Source organism: Microtus pennsylvanicus, chromosome 19 (assembly GCF_037038515.1).
Source record: "Microtus pennsylvanicus isolate mMicPen1 chromosome 19, mMicPen1.hap1, whole genome shotgun sequence".
Taxonomy (NCBI): domain Eukaryota; kingdom Metazoa; phylum Chordata; class Mammalia; order Rodentia; family Cricetidae; genus Microtus; species Microtus pennsylvanicus.
In genome coordinates, this window is record NC_134597.1 from 38471388 (window position 1) to 38483499 (window position 12112).

General features: G+C 36.0%; 2 protein-coding genes across 4 annotated transcripts in view; one reads left to right on the forward strand and one right to left on the reverse strand.

Annotated features, from left to right (window-relative positions):
• The window catches only part of Cntnap2 (contactin associated protein 2), a 2084252-nt gene that overhangs the window by 390347 nt on the left and 1681793 nt on the right, over nucleotides 1–12112 (forward strand). The gene's annotated exons all lie outside the window — the stretch shown is intronic.
• Nucleotides 4142–4573, reverse strand: LOC142838121 (small ribosomal subunit protein eS1-like). The gene has a single exon (XM_075953450.1). The coding sequence runs from the start codon at nucleotides 4541–4543 to the stop codon at nucleotides 4277–4279; it is 267 nt and encodes an 88-aa protein (XP_075809565.1). The 5' UTR covers nucleotides 4544–4573; the 3' UTR covers nucleotides 4142–4276.

Below are 12112 nucleotides of genomic sequence, written 5' to 3' on the forward strand. Positions count from 1 at the left end.
TATATCTTCAGTCTCTCCTTCTCTCTTCTCCCCCTCTCTCTCTCTCTCTATGTGTATATAAATATATATATATATATATATATGTGTGTGTGTGTGTGTGTGTGTGTGTGTGTGTGTGTGTATAGACATAGATGTGCATGTATCTGCACAATACTGACAACTAGACACACAATATGGCATTTTTGTCTCTCTATGAATAATTTATAGACAATCACCTTGGATTTAGTTACTGAAGTTAAAAGCACTTGGTAACTGGGTTTTTAGTATGCAAGTGATACCCTAAACATGGAAGAAGAGGCAAGCTCCAGTGGCAAAGATCAAATGAGTTGTAAAGACAATATAGACTGGAGCTTTAAGGAGATGACACAGAAATATGGACAAACAAACCAATCTAGGGATTTAGATTGACTGTAAGCATTCTGAAAATGAAAAACCAAAGAGTGCATGGTCCAAGCGCTGAAGGAAAGAGAACAATTCCTGAAAGGGACACAAGTCCAGTGGAGAAGGTGAGTAAATCAGGGATGGGCATCAAATTTGTTGATCATAGTGAAGTCAGTTTCCAAACCTGATGTTGAAAATGTGAGGTATTGGTGGTTAGAGGGAAGACACAGCTGGAAGGAGATCATGGAAGATGGAAGAAAAAGTCAGTGTCGAGGTTATGAATGCCCAGAGGAAAGGTGAGCAAGGAAAGGGCTAGAATACTGTTAAACAGCTGATTGTAGTAATTTTTTAAGACAAATGAGAGAAATTGAAAGAACATGAACTTATGAAAATAGCTAAAGACCAAATATTTTTGTCAGTTCTCTTAAATATTAAGGTGCCAAGTGAATCTGTGATATTTTTGTAACTATACTATTTCATTGTTAAGAACAAAATAACACACAGAAGCATCAATTTCTTATATCTTTGCTTTTGAATGACTTTATTCCATTGGTTTTGCTCATCACTGCTTCTGTTATACAACAAAGCACAAACTTTAGGAATTAAATTTAAATAAATGCCCTCCAGACATAAAAAGCTAAATCTATGTAAAATTGCATAACATTCTCGTACAAAGGAGCTAGTATTCGATGGCAATTTGGGATCAAGTTCTCTTTTTTTGTGTGAGAAGCATTTTCTTCCTAGACACGCATATGTTTGTCTGTAGATGGGTTATCAATCTAAATTTGTCATCTCATATTAACACAGACATTTGCTGCTCATTTTCAACATTTATTTGGAAAATTTTAAGATATTCACAAAAAGTACTGCTAACAGAGCACTGAAAGAATTCGTTAGGTATTACTTTCTGAGTCTTCAACGTCAAGCAGTTTAATCTCACAGGTTTTCGAAGAGAGACAATAAAGGCACTTAACCAAAATGTCCTTCTATGTTTCTCCAATACTCTAATTTAGTGCCCAAAGCTTCAGTTTGTTTATCAGTAAAACATGAATAATGAAGTGGCTAATCAACCTCATTAGGTTGAACTGGGAATTAAGGTAGACAACACTAATCAATTGTATGGACATAATAAAACTATCAGAAAGATGCCTTCAGCTGCAAGTAACAGAAAACTTAATGAAGTAAATTCTCAGGCAATTGATTTTTCTCATACACTTTGGTTGATGACCTGAGAAATAATTGTAGTCTGGGTAAGGAGCCCAGTTTTCACTGTTGTAGGTACATTCCATGCCCAGCTCCCTTTGTCTTCAATGGGACTTCAAGACAGCTATCACAGAAACTTGATCCTCCATTCTCACACCACAATATGCACAAGTAGATTCTGACTCTAGTAACAAGACTAGTGATAGTGAGGAGGCTCCTTTTTCCAGCTCTCAGTCCTGCTCCAAAGCTCTGCTGCATCAGGGGCCAGATTTAAGCAATGTGTTCATATCTAAAATGATCCTCCTGCTAGGGAAAGACAATGAGTATACAGACTTACATATTTTAACTAATCATTGTGATGTTTATGAGCATGCTGTTTGTGCAGTCAGAATGATGATTATTTTTCAGTGTTGGAGATGCATTCTTTGACACACTATTTTAAGAAGCAGCCTGGTAAGGCTGTGGTAGCACATGCCTTTAATCCCAGGACTTCGACGACAGAAGCAGGTAGATATCTGTTAATACAATGCCAGCCTGAGTGAGTTGCAGGAGAGCCAGAGATGCATAGTAATGTCCTGGATCAAATATAAACAAATAAATAAATAAATGAAAAAATAAATAAGAGTAGAAGTCTCTAGAATAAGTAAGAATTAACTTGGAATAAATAGTAGGTTTATTAAGCTAGCTCAATGATATCTGTACACTCCTACTTAACTCCTTTATTTCACATCAAAAAATGTGAGGACGAAAGCAAAGCTAAACTCAGCTAATTCATGTGGTGGATAAAGAAATTGCACTGGTTCAGTTCTCACATCCTTTCTCTGTATCCTTTCTCTGCCTTTACCGCTTATTTTGGTGTAGGAGTTTTATACAGAGTAATAGTGAAATGAGAAGTTTGGGCCAATGATTTAAAACATGCAGACATTACTAATCTATTATGATTCTTATTTTTTTGAAACTGTACTACAAATGAATATAGAGTCTGAAGAAATCATACTCAAATGTTTGAGTTTGAGTGACAGTTGCTGGGACTATATCTTGTGATGCTGAGTAGCATCAGTAAGCAATACTTCCCTCTTGTTCCTGCTACGGCTGTGCATAATTACTTTGGTTGATGGTTAATGGCATGTGTGTAGAATACAAAAATCTGTGTTTGTTTATGAGGTTGATTAATATATAACAACTAATTGTTTTTGGGGAATATTGACAAAAAGTGTTTGAGATTTTTAAATATTACTGAAATCAAGAACCAAATAAAATAATTGCCATACATCCTATTTTAATTCTAATTTTAAAAATGTAGTCTAGAGAGATTAATGAAAATGACATAATCTATGACCTCCAGATAGTTTCAATAGGATAAAATCTTTGTGTTTGTGACAACTTGTTGTTTAGTATAAGTTAAACTTCCAATTTTATTATATATTTATAAAGTATCTCAAGATAACCATCTAAACAGATTAATAATCTTGGTAATTTTTATAAACATACAAAGATAAAAAAGTAAATCATACACACAAATACACAGATATCATAAAATTTGTAAAAAGAAAAGTGGTTTTGTATTTTTGTTTTGTTTTGTTTTGTTTTTGAGACAAGAATTATCTGTATAGTTTTGGCTGTCCTGAAACTCATTCTGTAGACCAGGTTGGCCTCGAACTCAAAGAGATCTGCCAGCCGCTGCTCCTGAGTGCTGCGATTATAGGTATGCACCACTACTGCCCGGAAGTTTTGTATTTTTTAAGAGAAAACAATGAAATTTCAGAAAGATTGAGCTAAGTTTAAATTAATCCACAAGCCAAAATGATAGAGCATATTTAAAAAGCTCCTTAAATCTGTCTTTATCAGTGTTCTATTGCTGTGAAAAGACACATCTTGACCAAGGCAATCAGAGAAAGCATTAAATGGGGACTTACTTACAGTTTCATAGTTTTAGTCCATTATTATCAAAGCTAGAGGAACAGTGTCATGCCAACAGGCATAGTGCTGGAGAAGCAGTTGAAAAATATGAAGAGGGAGGGGTCTGGCTGGCTCATTCTGGCTTGGACTTTTGAAACCTGAAAGCCCACCACAAGTGACATAATTTCATCAACAAGGCTACACCTCCTAATCCTTCTAATCTACCTTAAATACTGCCACTCCCTGATGATTAAATATTTAAACATATGTACCTATAGGGTTTACAATATATTGTACAACTCATCCAGCATTTTGTAGGAAGGATTCTTCACACAGTGAGTGGAACTACCAACACTGAAGAGATACGAAAGAGATGCTTATTCATTTGTATATATATGTAACTACCATGGTTTAAACAGCTATAGATCTGTAAGAGATAGGGCAAAGATGGGATAAATGGGAGGGAAGAAAGATAGGGGGAAATATGTAACTAAATATGTAAATACTTTTTAATTAAATAAAAAATACTCATATTCAAAATGCCTGCCAAAAAGCACATGTTATTTTAATAAAAACTACATATTGGTGCTGTGCATATGAGGTCTTGCGGATCTGACTGTTGTTGTTTTTAGTGAAACCAACACAGAAGAGTCGGAGCAAATAACCATCGGTTGTCTTGACATCAGCGTGAGCTTCAATCATGGTCTGCCACTTTGTGACCATGGAACACATTTTGTCCCGGGTAAGATCCATGCCGTGGAAGTTAGTCAGACAGTTTTTGCCCTGAACATCCTCAGTAATTAGCTTGGAATTTTCTAAATGCAACTTCATCATTTTGGAGATCAGCAAGGCTCACTTGAAACACGCGACCCTTGAGGCCATCGGATACAATTTTGGTTCCTTGAGTCCTTGTGACTAGTGTCTTTCCAATGTTTCTAATATTGAACATGGCCGGGGCTTTCACATCATACCAATCTTTCTTCGAAAATGGATCAACCACTTTCTTCTTGGCTCCCTTCTTGCCGCCTTTCGTCAGCCGCTTGTTCTTGCCGACCGCCATGGTGCTGCTCAAATGACTTGAAGGAAGTGGTTAATAAACTGATTCCAGACAGCATTGGGAAAGACATAGAAAAGGCTTGCCAGTCCATTTATCCTCTTCATGATGTCTTCGTTAGGAAAGTAAAAATGCTGAAGAAACCCAAGTTTGAATTGGGAAAACTCATGGAGCTCCATGGTGAAGGTGGTAGTTCTGGAAAAACTACTGGTGATGAGACAGGTGCTAAGGTTGAACAAGCTGATGGATATGAACCGCCAGTCCAAGAATCTGTGTGAAATACAGATTTTTAATAGTGACAAATAAAGTCTTATTTGTGATGATGAAAAAAAACCTACATATTGGAGGGCTTGCTTACTAAACTTAGCTCCCCTAAATATATAAAATGTTACTATTTTGTTACCTGATGGTAAAACTGCTTCTTAGTTTGATAGACAAATGTGAACATTGTTTTGTGGTCTAGAACTGGCTTTAACTTGGTTTCCATGGCTGTTCCTTAAGAAGGGATGATTTTGGTGGGTCTCTTAGATATCAGTGTACAATTATCACTTTAAATTATTCCAAGGTGACGGTTGTTATTCAGATCTTTATATCCAGAAGGTAGATGACCACAGATTAGCATTTCAAACAACTTAATTGGTCCTGTCCTAGTGAAATTTATCAATGAACTGTTTTAAAAATAATTTGAATTGTTGACAAAGTAAGTAGCAGGCAAGGTCCTCTGCTTGGGACCATGGGTTGGAATAAGAATCCTCCACTACACACACAAAGTGTTAAATGATCATAGCATGAATCCAGCTGTGTGTCTAGTTGTCCTATTCATAGAATATAGATTTGAGGTTACTAGAAGTAGAACTTCGAATTATCATTTACAATAGTCACTAGAAATCTTTCCAAGACATGCAATGGACAATGGGTAATTGATAAGGGGGAGGTATCTGGTTTATGATGAACTGACATTGCTTAAATGCTACAAGGATGTCAAGAAGCATAAACCATATTTGTATAGCAAGGAGTGTGATAAAGAGAAAACAAAACAAAAAGCAGAAGCAGTAAATTACTGCTATAGAAGAACAAACAATTATCAATCACAAGCTCCAGGATTAAAGAGAATATGTGGTGGCTGAGATGTGAGGCTCGGTACAAACAGTGTTGTTTCCTATGAACACTGCTACAGTGTCTTAGAACCCAGTAACTTTCTGTAAACACAGCTACAGTGTGTGACAACCCAAACAACTAATTTAAGCAACAGAAATTGGGCACATTCAGTATAGGGGGAGGAGGTGAGTGGGCTTTCCTCTTTACGGTGGCAACAATATAGTGATTTGGAACTGATTTTCAGAGTCCGGGCAACTTGATCTCTTTGTAATGTTAGGTTAATACTCCAACCTTCTGTAACTGTTTCCACAAGAAAAACTAGTGAAATGGAATCATATTTTATAAAAATGCTTCCAGGACTAAATGAAACCATAAAAAGGAGTTCTGGTTTTTGCCTATCTAGATGATAGTGGTCCCTGAATGAGCAGTATTTTCAAATAGATGATTGCTTAATAATAATGTGACAAGTCACAGTAAAGATTACTGATGCCGGATGAACATACCGTTCAAGACACTAGCAAAATAGCCTGCAGTATTTCACATCGTTTGGAAGCAGATGAACTAGAGGTACAACAGCATAGAAATATACCTTAGTAATCATTGTAGAAGCATTCTTGGTAGAGCCTTCTAGGAGTGTCTAGCCCACCATTGGTTCTTTATTAACTTCCTTGGTGTAGTGGTGGTTGTTGGATGTAAACCACAATCATACAATTGAAGATTGAGATGAGGTTTTTAAGGATTCCTGGATGAACTACTTTAAATCAGAATATCTACTGTAATATCTATGAGTATGTACCCTATACTACACATTTCTAGAAAACCATCTCAGTGTGAGATGTATAAATTAGATGGATATGTGATGACACACTATGCTATTTTTAAAGAATGAACTCATTTAACAACCTCTCTTGCATCAATTATACAATGAAATCAGTTTCTCCTCTACATCCTTAAATTCAGTATACTCTAATGGTAGGTAAAATTGCGTTTTCCCTCATGTATATCTCCATAGTGTCTTGTCTTCTCTCCGAAATTTAATTTTATTTAGCATGCTATCCACAAGTCTATGAAAGGTGTGATTTCAAGTTCTTAAAAAGAAACACAAATATTTTGACTCTCATGTGGTACTCACTACCTGTTTTTATAATTGATGCATAACCCTTCTATAAATAGTTTGTTGTTTATTTGTCTCATGGTAACAATGATTAAATCAGGTCCTTTTGCAGTAAATAAAACTTTACCATTTAGTTGTATATCTAGTGCTAATAAAAATAGAAATAAATGATAAGACAGGCGCTGTTCAGAAAATACAAGATTAGAATTGTATGTTATTATTAAAACTATTTGTGGTGGTGTATAGCAATAAGTGTAAGAATAGAAATTAATTTCTTAAGCTCTTTCTCAAAAATGGAATTATGAGCAAAAAGCTTTCTAATCTGCCACTGATCTTTGAGTGTCCATCCATGGTCTTTATCTGACTTCACTCTCTTCCCTTTCATTCCTGTGAACACTGAACGTGCTGGAATTCACAGATGCTCATATCACCTTCTGGAAGAGTTATGTGCCTCTCTCTTCCTGTCAGACTCGCCTGTACAAACCTCAATTTACATGGAATCCTTCCCCTGCCTCCTCTATTTTCTCTCCACTGAACTAAAGCAGGCCGGAGAAAACCACATTGTTATGTGTGCTGTACTGAACATGGTCATGGACCCTTTGTGCTAACTCGTGGCACAAATCAGCTCTCCTGCTGCCACCGTCATTGTGTCATTCTCTTAGCTTTCCTCATGTGAAGGAGGTGCTGATGACAGCAATGATGAAGAGGATAACTAATCCGACAAGCTACTTGGTTCCTATGCTTTTGCACATCTATAGAACAAAACTCCTGAAGAATTTTTAGTCCCGTTGTCCCTATACTACCCATGAAGATATCCTATCACAGCCATTAATGCCTGACTAAACACAGCAGGCAATTTTCATTCCCTATTTGAGAACACATCTGTTGGAGGAAGAGGCTGCTTGTTGGTTCCTGGCCACTAGGCTAGCTTAGACCTGAAATAATCATACAGAAACTGTATTAATTAAATCACTGCTAGGCCCATTATCTCTAGCTTCTTATTGGTTAACTCATATTAATTCAACTTATTTTTATTAATATGTTTATCGCCAGGTGGCTGTGGCTTACTGGGTAAACTTCCCAGTGCCTATCTCTGGCAGCTCCTTGGCTTTTCTCTGACCCCGCCATTCTTTCTCCCAACATTCAGCCTAGCTTTCCTTGTCCACCTAAGTTCTGCCTTGCTATAGGTGCGAAGCAGTTTTTTAATTTATTAATGGTAATCACAGCACACAGAGGGGATTCCCATATCAAACATCAGCAAATTAGGTGCAGTGTTTGCTTTCAGGAATAATTCCCTTGGTTTCTGGAATTTCTTTATAACTATTGCTTGATCATCTCCTTAGATGGAATCTACTTTTTCTTGATAGTTAAATGCCTCCAACCATCCCTATTGTCTCCTTTTTCTAGCCAATGTAGGTTTTGTCTTCATCCATACTCAGGAAGAAATAGTTTTATCCATTTTCTCCTGAACATGAATTTTCAAATTTAGACTGTATTTTCCCATCTTTGTGCTTTAAATTCTTAAATCAAGTATGTCAGAAGTGAAAATTCCTTTGAATTTCTGAGAATCTTCTTCATTATTCTCCATCCCTCTACTTATTAATTCCATCCATTTAGTTTTGGCAAAATATATTGAAACAATTTAAATTTGTTCATACCACCTTCTGATTTTAATGTGTCATACACAACTTTTCACATGTTCTATTGTCTTTTTTCAAATATTCAAATTTGAATTACTAGCCCTCCCTGACAAAATGTAGTCAGATTTAGAAACAAATAGGTCTCATTTTATTAATTGTTGAATTACTAGTGCTTGCAATACCTGAAATACAATGGACACTGAATAAATTAATTAGGCAACTAATTGCACTTGGTGCTTTTCATGGCATTCTGTAAAAACTATGTGTAAAATGTTGATTTATGGAGATTTATTTCTTACTATTAATTTCCATTAAGCTTTCAGAAACACATTTCCCTGGGGAGAAAAATGACCATGGCTACATCTGCAGGCTCTGATATTTATCTTTAAGAGTATTTCTCTTTGTATGTCTCCATCACAGGCACATTTATTTCTCCCACACAACTCCCATTAGAGAAGCATTAAAATGTGCAGGTGCTTCTCAACCATTCATTAGCAACACTCATGTAGTTGATTTTCAGGTCGAAGGAAATTCATGCTAATTCTAAGGTGCTTTTGAATAGCTGGTTCTGTGCAGCAACTGAAAGGTAGACATTTTCTCTTTATCAAAACTCACATGTTGCAAATATGTGATTTGCATTCTGACAATAAGCAATATTTGAATTTAAATGCATTTAAATTGTAGTCTTTTCTGATTAGTACTGAAATTAGAAAATATTTATAAAGTTGATTGACTTTCAAAGCACTGTTTTTATTTACAGATCATTTAATTTTTCCATTATGTATAGATAATCAGAATTATTAAAGAAGAAGTGGCAAGAATTATAAAGCCATTTCTTCTTAGACCCTTGTCCATCTGTGTCCTTTACATAAATATGCATGTTAATGCATTTACCCACACAAGCATGTAGAAGGATTTTGTCTTCTAACAGTCATTGCTTTACTATATATGGAGGATTTAAGTCAATGGTCACAAATACTATTCTGCTTACTAGAGAATCAGTTTAAATGTCATTATTCTTCAGTAGGCATCAATAAAAATTCTATGATTAACTATACTAAGAGACTCAATATTAGGAAGATGGCAGTTCTTTGTTTTTACATATTTAAGTTAACAAAAGCAAATAAATCAATAATCTGTTTTCTAGAAAAGCTTATTTTAGAGTATCTATGGTAAAAACGTCAGCAAGCATTATCAGAAGGATTTTGCTCAGGATGAAGTGTAAAGGAACACAAACCCTACAGATTATTAAAATATGAACAAAGGTGAAATAAATAAAACAGTTTGTTTGGAAAAGAGAGAAATAGAATTGGAATTATTGCATTTAGAAAGTTAGTGTGCCTGGAAAACGATGTCAATGCATAAAAGTAGCATAGAATATATAGTATATTCCAACATTCACACAGGCAAAACTCCACCACCAGTATTAATAAAACCAAGGGCCTTACACAAGTTTAACATTTTCTATGACACAAAACGACAACTCCAGCATTAAAAAGTACAACGTTCACCCTATTACAAATAGTAGCTATGAAATAGTCAATATAATTTTAGAGACAGAAAATATAAATTAGAGTTCTAATAAATATGCAAAACATACAAAACTTACTAATGTTTTGGAAAGCTATATAATAGTGCTTTATTTTAATTTGATACCATTTCAATTTTTTTGTCACATATTAATGACAGGTTTTGAGTAACTTCAGTGCCCTTTATATAAATTGAATGTAATTTGGAAATTACATAGAGCTATCTATTTTAAGACAAATGTGCTGCTCTATTAAGAATTAAATATATGGTGGATTACATTGACAGATTTTCATATGTTGAGCTATCCCTGCATCTCTGGGATGGGCCAGACTTGATCCTGGTGGATTCTTGTTCTGATGTGGTTTTGGATTAGCCAAAACAATCCTGTACAATAAAAGAACTTCTGAAGGCATCACAATCCCTGAGTTCAAACTCTACTGCAGAGCTACAGTACTGAAAATAGCCTGGTATTGGCATAAAAGCAGACAGGAAGACAAATGGAACCAAATCAAAGACCCGATATTATTCACACACCTATGAACACCTGATTTTTGACAAAGAAGCAAAAAATATCAAATGGAAGAAAGAAAGCATATTTAACAAATGGTGCTGGCATATCTGATTATCATCATGTAGAAGAATGAAAATAGATCCCTATCACCATGCACAAAACTCAAGTCCAAATGAATCAAAGACTTCAACATAAAGTCAGCCACACTGAACCTGACAGAAGAGAAAGTGGGAAGTACACTTGAATGCATTGGCACAGGAGACCACTTTATAAATATAATCCCAGTAACACAGACAATGAAAGAAACAATTAATAAATGGGAACTGAAAATCTTCTTAAAGCAAAGGACACAGTCAATAAGACAAAATGGCAGCCTACAGAATAGGAAAAGGTCTTCACCAACCCCACATCAGACAGAGAGCTGATCTCCAAAATATACAAATAAATGAAGAAAATGGTCATCAAAAGAACAAATGAAAAAAATGGAGAAAAGACCTAAACAGAGAAGTCTCAACAGAGGAATCTAAAATGGCAGAAAGGCACTTAAGGAAATGCTCAGTGTCCTTAGTCATCAGAGAAATACAAATCAGAACAACTCTTAGATTCCATCTTACACCTGTAAGAATGGCCAAGATCAAAAACACTGATGACAACTTATGCTGGAGAGGTTGTAGGCTAAAGGAAACACTCATGAATTACTGATGTGAATACAAGCTGCTATAGCCCCTTTGGATATCTGTATGGTGATTTCTCAGAAAATTAGGAAACAACCTTCTTCAAGACCCAGCAATACAACTTTTATGTATATATTCAAAGGATGCTAAATCATACCACAAGGACATGTGCTCAACTATATTCCTAGCAGCATTGTTTGTCATAATCAGAACCTGGAAACAACCTAAATGTCCCTCGACTGAAGAATGGATAAGGAAAATGTGGTACATTTGCACAATGGAGTACTAAACAGCAGAGAAAAATAATGACATTTTGAAATTTGCAGAAAAATGGATGGAGCTAGAAAACATATTTGGTGAGGTAACCCAGACCCAGAGAGACAATTATCTTATGTACCCACTCATAAGTGGTTTTTAGACATAAAGCAAAGAAACCAACCTACAAATCACAATCCCAGAGAACCTACACAACAATGATGACCCTAAGAGAGGAATACATGAATCTAATATACATGGGAAATAGAAAAAGACAAGATCTCCTTAGTAAATTGGAAGCATGGGGACCATGGGAGAGGGTTGAAGTGGAGGGGAGAGACTAGGAGGGGTGCAGAGAAAAATGTATAGCTCAATGTAGTAATAGGAGCGGCGGGGCTGCGTCCCCAACATCCCAGCCGCCTGCTCAGCTAGCTTTTGCCCCGAAATAATTACACGGACACTGTATTCTTTTAATCACTGCTTGGCCCTTCAGCTCTAGCCCTTACTGGCTAATTCTGATATCCCAATCAACCCATCTCTAATAATCTGTGAGCACCGGTCTTACCAGGAAGATTCTAGCCTAAGTCCATCCTGGGTCGGAGCTGGGGCATGGTGTCTCTCTGAAGCGTCTGCTCTGGAGAGGAGAGCTGTGGAGTCTGAGCTCACTTCCTCTTCCTCCCAGCGTTCTGTTCTGTTTACTCCACCTACCTATGTCCTAACCAATAAAATGGGCCAAGGCAGTTCCTTTATTAG